Below are 17,148 nucleotides of genomic sequence, written 5' to 3'. Positions count from 1 at the left end.
TGGAGATTATTTACTACTGACTGAAGAAAAGCTCTTTACAACTAGGTTCTAACCACTCGCATTCAGTAATGTAAAGGGTTGACATTTTGGCTAGACTGTATGCTACCCAACATCCCCTTTTACCTGACTTTGTCCAAGGTCATAGGTTCTTCCTCTCACCAGGTACAGGAAATGTCCCATTTCAAGCCCTGTCTATATCATGCAAGGGTCCCTAGAACGAAGATGCGCTCTCCATGGGTAGAGTCATTCTGATGGTCCAAAATATCCACCACTTTCAAGCCAGCCGCAGCAGCACGAGCCCTCACGTCGGCCTCAGTCCACACTCCAACCTTGCGACTATCCAGGTTGTCTTCCACGACGACCTCCTGTCCATCCGCCAACCTCTCCGAGACAACAATATGCCGAGTAGTATGCCACACCTTTCCGATGAGTTCATGGGCGGGCCAGGTCTCCCTGTAGAACATGCCAGGGAATTCCTTGCTCGGCGTGACAACTGGCTCAGATGGTTCCATAGCGCGGGCGAGCGGCTCGCCGCCGTCGGTGAGCGCTTTCAGCACGGAGATGTACGCGCGCCCAGTGGCGGGCTTGAGAACCGTGGCTATCTGCTCGAAGAACCGGCTGCCTTGGTCGGCTTCGTATAGATGGCAGATGCTGCCGCAGGCAAACACTATCATGTCGATGAGCCCACCTGACCCATCGGAATGCTGCAAGGCAGGCAAGGATCCCATTTCCTCTGCCGAACCTAGCACCCAGGTCATTTGATCGACATGCGCTGGGTCGGTGAGGAGGTGAGCTCGATCTAGCATGTGCTGTTCGTTGTCTAGGCCCAGGAAGTGCACTGCCGACTGGCGTTTGGTGCCCTGTTTCTGGTGCTGGGCGCTCGCCAGGCCGTGGATGATCCGCCCTGAGCCTGTGCCCACGTCCAGTACCCTCACTGGATTTGCGGAAGTGTTGCGAGATACCATGTCCGCGAGCAGACGGGAATACAGCTGGACATCGTCCCAATTCCCGATCCACAAGTCGTAGTATTCTGCTAAATACTTGCTGTTGTAGCAGGTACTTTGGCGCGGATGGGCCGACGGGTTATCGGTGGGGTTATCGTTGGGGACGGTCATGGTGGGTTTGATGGAATGGATTTACAGAAGTCAACAATTATGCCGGTGGTAGCCATGTATTTAACTTTGTCTGGCATTTGAGGAAACAGCGGAGACAAAGTCTTCCTGTGTCTTGCTGGGTAGAAGAATAGGGTTCACGAGGTCACGAATCTTTACAAGTACACCGTGAGGGGGGAAGTTCCAGACGAAAGCTCTTCTGCACCACTTCCAGGCAAAGGAATAAGTTTAGGACTCGTTGCAGACGCAGGACTGATGGAAATGTACTCTTAAATCTTGAGTGAGAACTATTCATGCATTAGTGGTTGTGCTGACTGAGGTACACTAGTCGCGCAGTGGGAAGCATTGAATGCAGGAGGATGTATGATTTCAAATTGGAAGATTGTAAAGCCGCTATGGACATTTCCTCGCCTAATCCAACCCCGTAAACTCTGTCTTGCATCGTTCCAGACACCGCTACCCCTATTTCTAGAGAGACTCAGAAAAGAATCTAACCGGACGCCCCCAATTTTCCTCCTGCGTCAGCCACGTCGTAATCTTCTGCAGTCCCTGGGCAATGTCACGAATCCAGTCAGGCGAGTTATTCGCCACCGCGCCAGTGAGGGAGACACAGAGATCAGTACCGTCCTTGCCGGACGCACCAGCATCGACCATCAAGCCACAAGTAGGCTGAAAAAAGATCTCCTGCCGCTGAATATGCTCATGCAGTCGTCTCTTGTCGTCTGCCTTGAAGGTCGTCGTCCCGGTCCAGTTGAAGATCAAGTGATCAGCTACTGCAGGGTACAACTCTTTCATACGAGGCAATTCCTCAAGAATGCGCCTCCACGGTGCGTTCGCGTAACGCGTTATCAGAGCCTGCTGGGCTTGGGCGCGATACAGCAATTGCAGTACTGTCTTGTTTGGATCATATGTGATACGCTCCACATTGCCTGTCAGTGTAGGTCCGGCAACGCGGGCCCCGTCCAGCGGGCCTTCACGCGGAAAGGAGGACGGCAGGAAGGGGAATCGCCCCCGTGCTGCTTCAACATTGAGGAGTAGCATCTCCGAGTGCTTGGTGTGGAAGATGGCTAACAGGGCGAGGGCTGTCTTGAGGACCACTGATGTCATCAGAGTCGGATGGTGCTGGTGCAGAGACATCAACGCCGGTAGCTGGAACTCGAGCAGGTACAACCCTTCCGATTGTTGTCCAGATGAGGTCCTCAGTGGGCGACTAGGTGTGGGCCATAGCGCTACTGGTCCATCAGGCACTTGCTGCATCTGCGAGAGGTGGTACTCAAAAGCCGGTCGGCTAGCCAGAGCATCCTGCAGCAGGTAATAGCTCTCATTCCACGCTTTATATGAAGCATGCGCTCGAAGTGGCTGCCCGCTCAGCGCGAGCTCTAGGTCATCCTCAAAGATTTCATGGTATGTCGCATCCATGACAGAATGGCAGACTGCAAATAGACACAAATAAGCACACATACCACGGAGGAATTTGGCAAGCGGGGAAAGCACTTACAATCTGCAACGAGGACGGCACTCTTTATCTCCTTTACGTACACCATCAATCCGCAGAACAAAGGTCCTGGTAAGGAGATCCGATGGTCTTGTGGAAAATTGACCACTAAGTCGTGCACATCGGCCAATGTCGCAACCTCGCCGTAGTCGACAATGCAGCGCTCCAGAATCGATTGTGACGGGCGGACGGTTACCAGCAGAGTCTGGGATGTCTCACCTTGCACAACAAAGGATCGCAGCATGGGATGAAGTGGTAACGTAACCTCCAGGGCCTTGCGCAGCTCTGCAACAGAATGGCCCCGTGTGTGTATGCAGACGAAGAATTCCCAGTAGTCAATTAAGTGGGCCTGGCGCATGATGTGTTGGAAATCAGTGGCCGGGAAGACATCTTCAACATCATCCCAAGTGAGCCGATAGCGTGCAATGGCTTGTTGGACCAAAGCCTGCGTAGCAGGGAGTCCGCCGCCGTCGCCCATCAGGTGCACCATATCCTCCAATGCAGGTCCCCCAACCCGAGCGCGGCCGTCATTGTGAGCTGTGGGATAGGGGTCTTCCGGTTGACCATCAGCGGTCTCCAGAAGAAGGATTTGGTCCGCAATGGTTTTGGCGCTTGCCCAAGCCGCGAATGGGACATGTCTTCCGGTGAGCTTGCTCGCTCTGGAATGCACGCGCATCAAGGTGATGCTATCCACGCGTTCCGAAAGCGCCGCCTGCACATCGAGTTCTTCGATCGTGGCCGCCAAAACGTCTGCCCAGAGCTGCACCACACGCTTGCGTATCTCTCTGGTGTTGCTAGGTGCCAATGGCACAGAGGCATCTGACTGGGCGGCAGCATACTGACGCACCAGGGCCGCGAGTTTGACCTTTTGCACCTTGCCCGAGGTCGTGCGAGGATAGTTCGCAGCCCCAAGCGTTTGGATAGGGATGACCTTGTCAGGAACATACGCCGCACCCATCTGTGTTAGAATTAGATGCATTATGTGTTGCACTTGCGGCTGTGCAATCTCGCGACTGACGACAATGACCGGAACCTCCCCTGCCACAGCGTCCGGCAGAGGGACGGCCTGAGGATTGAGCTGGTGCAATTCCGGGTCTTGGTTGAGTACCGCCTCAATGGCAGAGGGCGATATGTTCTTGCCACCCCGGATAATGAGGTCTTTGTACCGACCAACAGGGTAGACAAGACCATTTGATTCGTACATAATAGCCTGATCACCAGTCTTGTACCAGTAACATCCATTTTCATCAACGTAGAATGAATCGCTCTGCACGCCGATATAACCACGAGCAGTCTGGTAGCCACTGTAGTGCACCTCTCCCGCCACACCAGGTGGCAGAGGCTCCGTACTGTTCGGAGCACAAAGACGCAGTGTCGAGCCTGTCATAGGACGCCCGGCGGCCAGGAAGCCGTCGCGCGAGATACTGTCGAGGTCTTCCACAGGGCCGGTGGCGCAAAACGCCCCCTCCGTCATACCATACAGATTCTCGATCGCTCGCGTACCCACTCTCAATTGAAATTCCTTAGCTACAGCAGTGGACAGTGTCATTCCGGAGAAAATGACTGTGTCAATCGGAGGAAGTGGGGTCGAGCTGAGGTCCGCACTGATGAAGGCATGCACCAGCGCTGATACCATGACTATGTATTTGCAGGGGACATTGCGAAGTGTATCGATCGTCGTACGTGGATCAAAGGCCAAATAAGATGGGTAGACGAGTGTAGCCCCATGTGTCAGGGCAAACATCTGCCCCATATAGCCAAGCACATGGCTACATGGAACGAGAGACATCAGTCGGTCTCCTGGGCGTACTAAGCCGAAAGTTGACCCACTCGCTAGAGAGCTGATCCAGGCAGGAACATCCATCTTGCATGGTTTGGGCAGCGATGTCGTTCCGCTAGAGAAAAAGATGGATGTTTCGCGTGACGGGGGTGATGTTGATGGGCCCGATGAGGTTTTCTTAGATTGCATGAGCTGGTCGAAACTTGTCCATGGAGAAGAAACCGGCTGGCCATGTCCGATGACAATTTTGATTACATCCAGCTGGGGAAACAGCTGATCAAATTGTTCGGCCGCGGCTTTATCTTGAACAAAGACGGCGGCCTTTGGGCTGGGGCGGTTATCGAGAACGGTTTGGACGACATGGCGGGCTTCCACCGAGTTAGACAACGTATTGGGATGAACGGAGACATGGATGCAGCTAAGTCTGTATCCAGCCCAGGTAGTGAGGACATGCTCCAAACTGTTACCGAGGATCACAAAAAGCAGACAATCACTCGATAGACCCAGCAACTCCAACGAGGCAGAAAGGCGGGTGATCCCTTCATACAACTCCCCATAACTCCATTGACCATATTCTTTCTTGTCTCCGAGCCCGTAGAGACCAGCTCGTTGGTGCGCGCAGATTAGTGCCAAATAGTCAGGGTGTCTCTCCACTGCTTCGGCCAGTCGTTCCCAAGCTGAGCGACTTTGATGCTCAGGGTCGCTTCTTACGACTTCGCGCATGGTATATGTGTAATTTGAAGTATATATCTAGAATCCGGAGTTTCGACGATTTATTCCAACAATACCAGTACTTATTACACAACTATATGATTACATTCAAGGCATATAGCTATCTGTACGGGAATCATTCCCGCACAGGTGTTTGTGACATAGTGTGACCCTGCATCACCTTACCGGAATGATTCCCCCTTGCCTGGGTAAGACCAAGGCGGAGCAGCAGTTGCATGAAGGTCTGGACTTGCGCACATAGTCAGGAGGATTGAACCAGCATATGCACTTCTCCGCCCTTGCTTGCATGTCTGACCGCCCCTTGCCATCAACAAAATGGCACATTCTTCTTGACTTAAAGCAACTGCTTATTGAGTGGAGCAGCTCTGCAGATAATGTACCTTGTCCTGTAGTGAAATTCCTTGGATCTGCAGAAACCTAAATGAAGAGACCATTCCTGATCAAACTCAGCAGTGTCTATACAGGCATATCCTTACAGCCTAACCTATGCTGTACATATGCTCTGTGCACGACTTCTTCATTACTCAATATTACGGACTTGGAATCAAATACCTACTTGTATACAATTCGTCATACAGGGATAAATTCTAAAAGGTAGTATTAGACCTAGCTATTGGTTCAATATTTAGACTCTGGATAAATTAACCTTTCCTGGCTGAATCTTTATTGGGCGTCTTCAGGTAGACTAAGTGTCTATAAAATGATTGGAACATAGTCCCTAGATTGCCAAGGAGGGTATTCTTTATCTCGTCTTGGACAAACAGGGCCTTCCTGTTGACGTTTACTTATTGCAATCGCCAATCCTAGGCGACCGCCGTACGCCCAGAAGGCCATAAAACCGGGCACCAGTCGTCTTAGAGTCAGATATCTCATCTCAGAAACCAATAATCGCCAACCTGTACCTTATTTCCTTCTATTCCCGTTACCCACGAATTCATCAGGATTGGCAAATCATGGTCGTCAAGGGCTCTTGTAACTGCGGCCGTATCCGCGTCACCATGGACAATCCCACGCCATCTGGGGGCGGCGTAATGATCTGCTACTGCCTGAATTGTCGAAAACAGAGCGGTGCCGGTATTCATCAAATCTTTTCTTCTTCTCGTTTATTTTCAGATCTGAATATTCTCTAACTTGAACGTCCTCCAGCCGGCACCTATGTCGTCGTGGTGGAGAACAAGGACATGGTTTTGACCGGTAGTCCCAAGAAATTCCTTGACACCAACACCGCCTGTGGCCGGCCATTGGATCGATATTTCTGTTATAACTGTGGATGGTCAGTTCACTCCATGGGGATACTCTGCCTCCTATCTGGCTAACCTCTGTGCAGTCCTATTATGTACAGAAGTGAGACTGTTTTGCCCGGAAAATCACGTCAGTCCTCCCTCTATCTTTCCTTTTACCTGTAATGGTTCCGGCGGTGAAATTGACAATAGCAGTCCTCATGTTCGGTCTCTTTGAAGATATCCCCAAGCCGGTGGCAGAGGTATGGACCAAGCGTCGACCTGAGTGGATCTCAGCGACTTCAGAAGTTCTACAATATGTGACGGATATTCCTGACGATGTGAGCGGAGAGGAGGCCAAGAAACTTGGCTGGTGAGTTGATGGATGTTGCAGAAGGGATATCGACCGAGCAGCACCATAGCCCGGACAAAGTGATTGAATGTCAAGCCCGCAACAGGGACAGATTAAGATGTAGTTAATGTAAATAGAAATCGGCTACTTCGCTTATCTCTTCTAGAGATACTATATGGATCTAGAGAGCAGATTCTGCCCATCTTCAGCCAGTCTGAAGGCGGTGAGAAAGTTTACAGATTTCCGGGTCACTTTCTCGGAGCTGTACAAAATGTATATCCTTTAATAACCGCTTATATCCGCACTTTTCTCATCGAGGTCGACTAGGTTCTGCCACTTTAGGCGGTAGATGAAGCGGTCAGAACCGGGTTTTCTGCCGCTGTGGTGGTAGAGAAGAGTTTCCCGTACTAGTCGTCAGGTTGACTCTTCCTTAATATTCACCGGTGCCCAGCAAAGTACTCCAGTATTTCGTAGTCCACTGGGGAGACATACGATGTTGATACCTGCAGGATAAGTTTGTACTACTATAGGTTATACATCTTTGTAGCAACAGCCATCTGAAGCTCGCTCGTACTGACCTCGTATAAAGCCACCCAGTATATATATTTGGCCCCCACTAATAATGTTGGTGACTGTTACTACTTATGGTGCATCCAAAGTTTCCTAAAAGGCCGCTGGAGTATGACAGCCTGACAAACAGTAAAAAGCCGCTTGCATATTAGTTCTCTGTTTAATCATGTATTATTCTTTTTTGCCCGTCCTGCTGCGTTCATGAAAGCGCTCATTCTCCAGGAAATCCAGCAGTATACATTGAGCCGACAGTGGCAAACACTTGCGTGAAGAATGTTCAAGATGCCATTATATAAACGAAGCCCTGTTACAGCTTGAAGGTATTAGCGGCCTAGGCCAGTAGTAGTTGATATTGCATCTCTGGAATCAGGGCATTTCTGTTATTGTGTTATAGGACGCGCTTGTTGAAGATCCCTTGTCCAGAACCCTACGGACTTACCTACACTTACTTCTAAATAGCCATAATCCACTGTAGAAGTACCTCCGGTCGTCAGTGGCTCTTATTGTAGTACTACCATTAGCAAGGAACTAATATCTATCGCTGAGTATATGGTTCAGGAGGGATGAGTCTGGCATCTCATATGGAATGTGGGGTAGCTCGGACGAATCCCGACCCACAACCCTGTTTCGGACGAAGCCTGCTGCCAACAGTCACAGTCTTGGTCCGAACTGGTCGACCTTCGTCCGTAGTACATGATAGAGTTCTTTTCGTCCGAAGATCACGTGTAGCGTCTATGATATGAATATCTCTTTTAGAAGCAACAGATTCACCTATTGCGACCGTTTACACAGGGTTGTATTAACGATAAGAATGGAGACTCCAATTACCGTGGGTGTGATAGGTGCGACAGGTAAAACAGGCCGGTCTGTGGTAGACGGTCTACTTTCCTCACCGACCAAGTTTGTATGATATCTGTTCCGCATACTCAAAGTTTCATGATCTTAACTGATGGGTCTGACAGGCTGTCACATCATTTACTCGACAAGCACCAGTCGATAGCGAAGCCAACAACACCCTCAAAGAAGTAGGTGTGAAGCGATTCGTGCCTTCAGAATAGGTGGGACCGGCACCCAGAGGGATCATTGACATCAAAGACAAGAAGCTTGACATCCTGGGCGTGATTTAAGGAGTGGATCTGCCGTACACTCTCATCAACGTTGGATGTTGGTTTCAGGTCTGGGTACCCAAGAATTCATCCGGTCGGTCGGACCACGCCCATTCGAATTATATTAACCATCAAATCGTCGGTCATGGTGATCAGAAGTTTGGGTTGACGGATATGTGTCGCGCAGATTATATCGGATGAGCGGACTTCGAATAGACGTGTATTTGCGTATACTGAAGTTCTAAGTATGAACGAGATTTGGGACACATACAATGGCAACGGTCAGCGGGGAGACTCCCCTAAAAGAGTTTAGCAAATGAGCTTGATCTCGGATCGCCTGATCAGATTGCTCCTTTGAGCGACGCGTTAACTTGAACAAACAGGTATCGGAATCAGAGATCAGAGAGATAATCAAACGGTGTGGGAAGAGGTGGCAGGAGAATGGGCAGAAAGTCGATATCATGGACGTTGCCAATTACAATGTGGGCTAATACCGCATATCATGGTGTATTCGAGGGGCCAATACCCCAGAGTATGCGGACTATTGCGGATATCAGAATTCTGGAAGCTGTTCCCAGACTTTCCAAAGGGCAGGTCGTTGAAGGCATTCTACCAGCAGGTCCTCACTCAAGGCTCTAAGTGAGTTATCTGCCCATTTTAATTATCTGAAGACATCGAAGGTTGCACGTGCCCTTGCATGTACCGACACATTTCAAGGAGACTAAATAAAAATGTATGATAATCATAAGAAATGATATAGATACATATCGGTAAGCTCGATAAGTCTCCGAACTGCAGTCAGAGCAGTGACTGCGCTGATTGGGTGCTGCCGGACTACTCTTCCTGATTAGGAAGGACAGCGGAGTAAGTTACCCCGAGCAGTTCGTCGATGCCCAAAAAGGGCGGAATGACCCGCCATGCAGATCTTCTGCTTTCGGCCGGGAAAAGTGGGAATGGCTTCTTCTCAGTGGCCACTGCCAACTTGACCTGCTGTGGTCCCTATCTAGCCTGTCCTGGATTATAAATCCACTCCACTTCAACGAACGCGTCTATTCTGGAATTTTTTCTTCCTTATATTCGACCGGACTCCGTGTTTATACACGACTCCCAACCGTTGTCAACACCAAAGAACATGGCGTTCATATACCAATATCGGGGCTTGCGACGATACGTGAACGAGCTGGTCGATGACGCCAGTCGTGCCCAGCACGAGTCATCTTCCTCTGATCACGCATCGCCGCAGCCTCTTGGACACCCACCGAGTAAGATCAGAGATCCCTCTCAAATCCCTGGAATTTCCTTGAAATCGGATTGTAACGGTGAAAAGTACTATGAGGTATCTTGGGCAACCCACGATCCCTTCAACCCGCAGCAATGGTCGCATGCCCGCCGAGTCGCCTCCACGATGTGTGTCTGCCTGATCGCCTTGGTCACCACCATGGCATCAGCCATCGATTCCGCCGTTCTGACCGAAGCTTCCCGGCACTTTGGAGTTTCCCAAGTCGCCGAATCACTCGCAACTGGCCTGTACCTCATTGGCTTCGGAGTCGGTGCGCTTATTGCCAGTCCCATGTCTGAAATCGTTGGCCGATTCCCCGTCTACATTGGCGCTTTGATTATCTTCGGATCCTGGATTCTCGGTGCTGCGTTAGCTCCGAATTTCGGGTCACAGTTGGTCTTCCGATTTCTCGCGGGACTCTGTGGTTCTGCGCCTCTGACTGTTGCGGGTGGTTCGATTTCCGACGTGTGGACTACGCTGGAGAAAACCTTCGGGTTCCCCATCTTTGCAATCCCCGGATTTGGCGGGCCTATCCTTGGTGAGTATGATGTAGTGTATCGCGCAACATCCACTGCAGACCACTGGACGTAGTAGGTGTCCAGCAGTGAAACTAACACCATCGAATCAATTAGGACCCGTTGTCGGAGCATACATCGGTTACAGTCCACACATCAGTTGGAGGTGGGCTGAATGGATCATGCTCATTTTTGACGGTCTGGTGATAGCAATCATCTTTCTCTTCAAGCGCGAGACCTTTGCACCTCAACTCCTGTACTACAAAGCCAAATTCTTCCGCGAAGCGACCGGAGATGCGCGGTTCAAGACAGCCGGCGAGGCCTCGGGATCGGGGAGCCTGCTGCCCGTGTTGAAGAGGAACTTCACTCGTCCTTGGCTACTTCTCATGGAGCCAATCGTGATCTTCTTCACGTTTTACTTAACAGTTGTCTACATTGTCTTGTTCACGTTCCTGGACGGGTATGCACCTTTCCACTAGTTTGCATTATGATCCATGGGATCCCACTAACCCGCCTAGATATGTCTACATCTTCGCCGATACATACGGAATCAACGAAGGCTTGGCCAACATTTGCTTTCTGGGACTTTTCATTGGGATCCTCACCAGCATGGTCCTCGTCCCTATCCTCTATCGCAAAACAGCCAAACAGTTGCGAGACGCTGGTGATGACGGCTCCGGTCGCATGATAGACAGAGAGTCGCGTCTCTTCTTCGCGCAAATCGGAGCACCAGCCATTCCGATTGGTCTTTTCTGGATGGGATGGACTGATTATGTATGGCTACTTTCCGCCTTTATGGGCTTGTTTCACTACAGGATGCTAATAATTCTAGCCCTCCATCGCGATTTGGTCCCCACTAGCCGCCTCCATCGCCGTCGGATTCGGCGTCATCTGTATCTTCCTCTCGGCCTATATGTACATTATCGACTCCTATCAGCAATACGCGGCGTCTGCACTAACCTTCGTGGCACTGGTTCGGTACCTGGCTGCGGGCGGAATGACGGTGGTCGGAATCCCGATGTATTCGAATCTTGGCACTCATTGGACGCTCACTGTTCTTGGGATCATCAGTGCGGTGGCTGCGCCCATTCCCTACGTACTGACCTTCTGGGGTCCCTCTCTGCGGAAGAGGAGTAAGTGGGCCACAGCTATCTCAGCCTGAGTGGATTCGACTTGGCCTTCGCGGACTTCATCTCCTGCTGTACAAGCATGGATGGTATGCCTTGAATAAGGGATTTAACCATTTTTCGAACATACGTATGGCTTTGGTGTTATAAATCCGATGGGGATGAGCATATGGAGATATTGGGTGGGCATGATAGAAGGTAAATAGAGTAGATAGATGGTATAGAGTGAGTAGGATGGAAAACGCGATGTATCCAAGAACCCGACCGTAACCCGATATCAGCTGCCTAAGGCACGAAGTAGATAGCAAAAACGCCACGTCAAATCCCTGCTGTGCAATCAGGTCTACATAAATCTATTTGGTACTAGGAATGTCAGAATTGTCACCACATGCTCAACAGAAGCAGTTAAGCAGCTACAATCGAGTTCGAGAACACTTCGGCCTCGGTGCACCCACGGTGATAAAGATCGGGCGCGGGGACGGGGTCGGCAAATTAGCTCGGGGACGGTCCACCGATCTACCGAGCTTCTTCGTATATAAGACTGTGATGACGCGCATCATCAGACCTGAAGAACTACCAAGCTTATTAGCCACTTTTTCGTTTATTACTATGTTTTATAGAGGGTCTACAAAATGAGTGTTTCCGATCTTATCAAGTCCATCAACGCTGTCACCTCCAGTGGCGAGCTTAACAATATAGATGAGCAGCAGCGTGCGGAGCTGTCGTCTGCATGCGACAGACTGAAGGGGATGTGTGAATCGCCGCTTGAAAAGACATTCAAGCTTTTGTTTACGGTATGCATCATTATCAATCTACGATAGTCGATACTAATCAGAGACCAGGAACATCAAACCATGGTCCTCCGTCTAGCCATCGACCTTAAGCTCTTCGACGCAGTCATCCACCACTCATCTCAGAATGAGACCGGCAAAGTCACTGTAGCCCAGATAGCCACTGACACAAAAGCAGACCCAGTCCTCGTCGGTATGAAACAAATACTCCCGTCAGCACACCTACCTCCTGACAAAACATGCAGCCCGAATCATGCGCTTCCTCTCCGCCATAGGAACCCTCAAACAACACACATCCGACACCTTCACACCTACTCCTCTCTCCTCATCCTACATTTCAACCTCCCCAATCGCAGCAGCAATCATCCACTTGTACTTGCTCCCCTCCCCCTCCCCTCCACAACAATCTTGATACCCCCTAACACACCCCAGCACGCACTTCCACTCCTTCCTCACCCACCTCCCGGACTACTTCGCCAAAAACAACTGGACCAACCCCAACTCCCTAACCAACACGCCCTTCCAATTCGCCGCCGGCACATCCTCCCACTACTTCGACTACCTGGCCACAAAGCCCTACTACCAGTCCTCCTTCAACACAGTCATGAAATCTCCCATCCGCCGAGCCGGACAACCATGGTTCAATCTCTTCCCCGTCACCGAGAAACTCCAGGTTAAATCCGCAAACCCCAATTCAGTACTGTTGGTAGATATCGGCGGCGGCCAAGGCCAAGACCTTCTCGCCTTCCACTCTGCATTCCCTGATCTCTCTGGTCGACTGATTCTTCAGGACTTACCCCATGTTGTCACTGATGCGGAGATACCTGATGGTGTTATAGAGAGCCAAGGGTATGATTTCTTCACCGAGCAGCCTGTCAAGGGAGCGAGGGGGTATATGCTCCGCACTGTGTTGCACGATTGGCCTGATAACGAGGTAGTGAAAATTCTGAGTCGAGTGCGGGAGGCGATGAGAGAGGAGTCGGTCTTGTTGATTGTGGAGAAGGTCATTCCGGAGACAGGGGGCGGGTTGATGGCTGCTATCGGGGATCTAAGTATGATGGTGAGTTTCGCTGGCGCGGAGAGGACGGAGAGGCAATATGCGGAGTTACTTAGGAGGGCGGGGTTGAGGCTGGTGAAGTGTTGGGTGGGGAGTGAGAATGAGGGGATGGAGACGGGGGTGGTGGAGGCGCGGATATAATCTTCTACTACTCATTTTACAATGTGTCTGCATGACATTAGCTGTACATTTTACGTTTTATTCATCTCAGGTCATATTTAGTATATTCTATATGCTTCACTGATGCAAATATGATATGATCAACCCGTAACCAACACCCTAAAGACGCTGAATCACTGCCCATCAATCATCTTCGACGCCCTCCTCAACGCCGGCCCATATCTGACAAACAAAAACGGCACTGGCAACAACACCGCCGCTACAGCGCCGATAATAGATATCGCGGGTCCAATGCCGAGGGCCCTGATCATCGGCTTCGCCGCTAACGGCAACCCCGCCGCCATGATACTTCTCAGGAAGGTGACAGCGGCAGTTGAACTAGCCGCATATACGCGGTACACGTCGATGAGGAAATTCAAACATTGCTGGAAAATGCAATTGAACCCTGCTCCGATACAGAATGCTGCCAAGCAGGGCAGAATCCAGTGGTAAGCGGGCGTGGCCGTCCAGGCGAACCAGAATAGCCCGAGCACAAGAACCACACCGCCAAACATCATGGGAGGTAAGCGGGCCTCTGGGACGGGTGCACCGTTTGCGGCCGCGGAGATGCGGTTGTAGCGGAATTGATTGTAGATGTTGACTCCGGTGGAGAGGATAACACCGATTAGGAGGGCGAGGAAGGGGAGGGCACCGACGACAGGGGACCAGCCGCGGAGTTCTTCGAATGCGATAGGGAAGACTTCGAGGGTGAGGTACATGACGGCGTAGACGAAGGCCGCGTAGAAAGCGATACATGTGACGATAGGTTCAGTGCAGAGCATGCGCAGCGGCCGAGCAAGCTGTTTCGTGACGATGGATTGGACAGACAGGTGCAGGTGTTCGTGGGGATGCCAGTAACGGCTGTCATTGGTGGATTTACGGAGGCTTTGCGCTTTGCGTTTCAGCAGCACGAGCGGATAGAGTTCCGGGAGGAAGAAAAAGGCCATGAGGAAGGTCGCGAAGACCCAGATCGCGTGGATGTATGCGGTCCATCGCCAGCTGAGATTCGAATTGGCCATGATGGCTGCGCCGATGATGGGGCCCAGGTCTGGACCGCCATTTACGGCGATCGCGTAGATGCTCACGGCTGTGCCGCGCGTTTCTTTGCTCCACATGTCGCCCAACGCGGCGGTGACGTTGCTGATGGGCGCAGAGCCAAAGAAGCCGGCGAAGAAGCGCGTGATGAATACGGCTGGGGCGTTGCGGCTGTTCGCAGTGCCAATGTCAAAGATCGCCAGGCAGAATATGGCGGGGAGCATGCTGACACGCCGACCCCAGACTTCGGAGACGGGGGCCCAGATGATGGGGCCGAGGACGAAGCCGAGACTGGGATTGGTTAGTGGCTGATTGAGTGGGTGGAAGTATTGCGACGGGGAAACTCACATGTACAGGGACACATCGAGAACAGCGACTTCGCTGCTCACGCCAATATACTCGGCGATGGTATCATCGGCAGAGGTGGTGATGCTGGAGCCCAAACTGCCGGCTAGAGCGAGCATGCCTAGTTGCACCGTCACCCACCATTTGTAGCGCACTGGCCAATTCTGCGGATTTAAGGGATCATCCGGGTCCCATTTCACCTGGTATTCGGGGTCGCGCGAGGGAGACGCTTTTTCCAGGTCCGATGGCTGGTCATGGGCGGATTTGGGCCATATGCGGACCATTGTTGCATGGAGAGTGGTGTGCGAAAAATAAAGAAAATCGTCCAGGCGAGGTCGGAGACATTTATGTGCAAATGAAATATTGCCGGCCCCGAGGCCCTCGCTGAATTCGGAATGGTGTGCAGATGGTGCTTATGCAGATCCTTTGATAACCCCGATCCTTGGTGGCCTTCGGAGGGCTCCGGGGTGATATAGGTGGGCATTTGATTCGGTTGTATGGTATGAAGGATTTTTGAAGATGTGGTGAATAGAGGGATAAGGTACTACTCTTGTTATAGCTCTTAATACAATTGTTCTGTTCGAACAATTGTAGGTCGAATTCAGGGCAGTATTCAGCTCTGCTCGGCTAAGCGGACAGCTCCGCCGGCCGCTACTCCGATAAGCGGGGATGCCCGCATTATCAGGATTCAGGACAAGGCTGGAGATAACTTATGCCGGGGGTCAGATCAAAATGCCGAGAAACAGTCTGAGCATTACTGATGATATCAAGAAGACACGAAGGATCGTAGTGCATAGGATTGGTAGACATAGTGCCGTTTGAGCCATCTCGGCTAAAGTTGAGCTAAGGGTGCAACTTTTCAAGTCGAAGTAGCGCAGAACGCACGGTCGCAGTAGAAAGGGTGATCCGTCTATAGATGCAAGTAGTGGAGCAAACATCTGAAGCAAATCTCCATATGCCATGCCAGTTGTACGTGGAAGAACATTCTGGACGCCGTTGGACAGCAGTGGGTCAGTCCCTTGCACACCAAGGTCTGAAGGGTTGGCGAAAGCTTGTTCCTCATCTGTCGGCTTGTCGCTTACACTTCTATGAAATAATGTCCGATCGATTCTGATAGGTCTATGGATGGCAACATATAGATCCATAAAACACCTATTATCAAAATATCATTCTCTTTGTTAGTCCATACTAATTCACTGCTCTAACTCCGAAGGCATCGGATGTCCGACGGCAGCAGCCCCGCACCACACGGTTAGGTTCCGCCACAGTCTTTTCCTCGTCTTCATCTTCTTGCCCGAAACCCCGAATGAAACCCCGACCGTAGATCTCAGTTCTTCCCCTATCCATTTGCAGCAGATCACCATGAGCGAACCAACCACAAGTACGGTAGGTCCTTCGCAGGATGGCATCAACCGCCAGTTTAGCTGGTATGAGCCCGAACTGGCTGAGGTCAAGGAGCCCGCGCGTACCATTCTTGCCGAGTACAGCAAGATCCCGGAGGAGAAGATCATTGACCATGTCAAAGAAGTGGTAAGTGTATACCTTTGATCTAGGCAAATATATACTGAATATCACTGGGTACAACAGAGAGATCGCGCATTTGCAGTCGTAAGTCTACACCTCCCCATACTAGTCACTGTCATTACTGATCAGATAAGTTTCCCTATCCATGTATCGGATCTTTCCGGTTCCTTGATATCACCATATGCAACTCAACTGCATACCCTGAGATCCTATCCCGCTTGAAGGATACCTCCGACATTTACCTGGATCTGGGATGCGCCATGGGCCAGGACATCAGACATCTTGTACTCCCCCCTCAGCCAATAACCCCAAAGCCAATTACTAACCTAAGCAGGTGCACCAAGGAGCCCCTCAATCTCAAATCTACGGCTCAGACCTGCACCCCCAATTCATCGAACTGGGATACGACCTCTTCGCGGACCGCGACACCCTGGCATGCCAATTCATCACCGGAGACATCTTCGACAGCAGCAGTGAACTATTCCGGCGACTCAGCGAGAAAGTAGACATAATCAATGCGGCCTCATTCTTCCATCTCTTCGACTGGGATACCCAGGTCAAGCTGGCTAAGCAGGTCATTAAGCTGCTAAGGCCGAAGGCCGGTTCCATGGTGGTTGGTCGCCATGTGGGTGACTACAATTCTCGGGAGGTGTGGGCGAACGAATTGGAGTCGAAGATTTGGCGCCATAATTTGGATTCGTGGAGGAGGTTGTGGGAGCAGGTGGGGAGGGAGACGGGGACGCAGTGGAGCGTTGATGTTACGGGCGAGGAGTGGAAGGGGATTACGAAGGTAGCGCATAATGGGGAGACCACATTTAAGATGCAGTTTGTTGTCAGGAGAGATTAGGTCTGGATTTGTGTATTGAGTGAGTGATTTGGGGTTGCTGATGATGTTGGGTCGGGTGGGAGAAGAGTGTGTAATCATCATCTAGAGGGCGGGAGGGGAGAG

The 17,148-nt window shown here is 51.1% G+C and overlaps 7 protein-coding genes across 7 annotated transcripts; 4 read left to right on the top strand and 3 right to left on the bottom strand.

The window, feature by feature from the left end:
* Positions 1-197: 197 nt before the first annotated feature.
* Positions 198-1,115, bottom strand: BO79DRAFT_215786 (class I SAM-dependent methyltransferase; the record flags this gene model as incomplete). Its single annotated transcript, XM_025683283.1, has 1 exon — positions 198-1,115. The coding sequence occupies one exon, from the start codon at positions 1,113-1,115 to the stop codon at positions 198-200; it is 918 nt and encodes a 305-aa protein (XP_025541619.1).
* A 465-nt stretch (positions 1,116-1,580) lies between these two features.
* Positions 1,581-5,110, bottom strand: BO79DRAFT_226566 (acetyl-CoA synthetase-like protein; the record flags this gene model as incomplete). Its single annotated transcript, XM_025683804.1, has 2 exons — positions 1,581-2,545; positions 2,611-5,110. 2 exons carry the CDS (start codon positions 5,108-5,110, stop codon positions 1,581-1,583), a joined length of 3,465 nt encoding a protein of 1,154 aa, XP_025541618.1.
* Positions 5,111-6,072: 962 nt separating this feature from the next.
* Positions 6,073-6,716, top strand: BO79DRAFT_252965 (GFA family protein; the record flags this gene model as incomplete). Its single annotated transcript, XM_025685962.1, has 4 exons — positions 6,073-6,193; positions 6,266-6,392; positions 6,447-6,490; positions 6,556-6,716. 4 exons carry the CDS (start codon positions 6,073-6,075, stop codon positions 6,714-6,716), a joined length of 453 nt encoding a protein of 150 aa, XP_025541617.1.
* Positions 6,717-9,499: 2,783 nt separating this feature from the next.
* Positions 9,500-11,323, top strand: BO79DRAFT_191567 (MFS transporter; the record flags this gene model as incomplete). Its single annotated transcript, XM_025680837.1, has 4 exons — positions 9,500-10,184; positions 10,279-10,621; positions 10,680-10,935; positions 10,994-11,323. 4 exons carry the CDS (start codon positions 9,500-9,502, stop codon positions 11,321-11,323), a joined length of 1,614 nt encoding a protein of 537 aa, XP_025541616.1.
* Positions 11,324-11,899: 576 nt separating this feature from the next.
* On the top strand, positions 11,900-13,277 carry BO79DRAFT_191563 (sterigmatocystin 8-O-methyltransferase precursor; the record flags this gene model as incomplete). The annotated part of the gene is made up of 4 exons (XM_025680836.1): positions 11,900-12,082; positions 12,131-12,272; positions 12,325-12,451; positions 12,512-13,277. Exons 1-4 carry the CDS (start codon positions 11,921-11,923, stop codon positions 13,275-13,277), a joined length of 1,197 nt encoding a protein of 398 aa, XP_025541615.1. The 5' UTR covers positions 11,900-11,920.
* Positions 13,278-13,403: 126 nt separating this feature from the next.
* BO79DRAFT_169814 (MFS transporter) lies at positions 13,404-14,961 on the bottom strand (the record flags this gene model as incomplete). Its single annotated transcript, XM_025679500.1, has 2 exons — positions 13,404-14,621; positions 14,679-14,961. Coding segments are annotated over 2 exons (1,475 nt in total), but the record flags the coding sequence as incomplete, so codon positions are not given.
* Positions 14,962-16,037: 1,076 nt separating this feature from the next.
* On the top strand, positions 16,038-17,040 carry BO79DRAFT_169810 (class I SAM-dependent methyltransferase; the record flags this gene model as incomplete). The annotated part of the gene is made up of 4 exons (XM_025679499.1): positions 16,038-16,205; positions 16,263-16,283; positions 16,334-16,483; positions 16,534-17,040. Coding segments are annotated over 4 exons (846 nt in total), but the record flags the coding sequence as incomplete, so codon positions are not given.
* Positions 17,041-17,148: the final 108 nt, after the last annotated feature.

Source organism: Aspergillus costaricaensis, assembly GCF_003184835.1.
Source record: "Aspergillus costaricaensis CBS 115574 unplaced genomic scaffold BO79scaffold_9, whole genome shotgun sequence".
NCBI classification, from domain to species: domain Eukaryota; kingdom Fungi; phylum Ascomycota; class Eurotiomycetes; order Eurotiales; family Aspergillaceae; genus Aspergillus; species Aspergillus costaricensis.
Note: the sequence above shows the minus strand (reverse complement) of the source record. Positions and strands in the feature narration are given on the sequence as shown.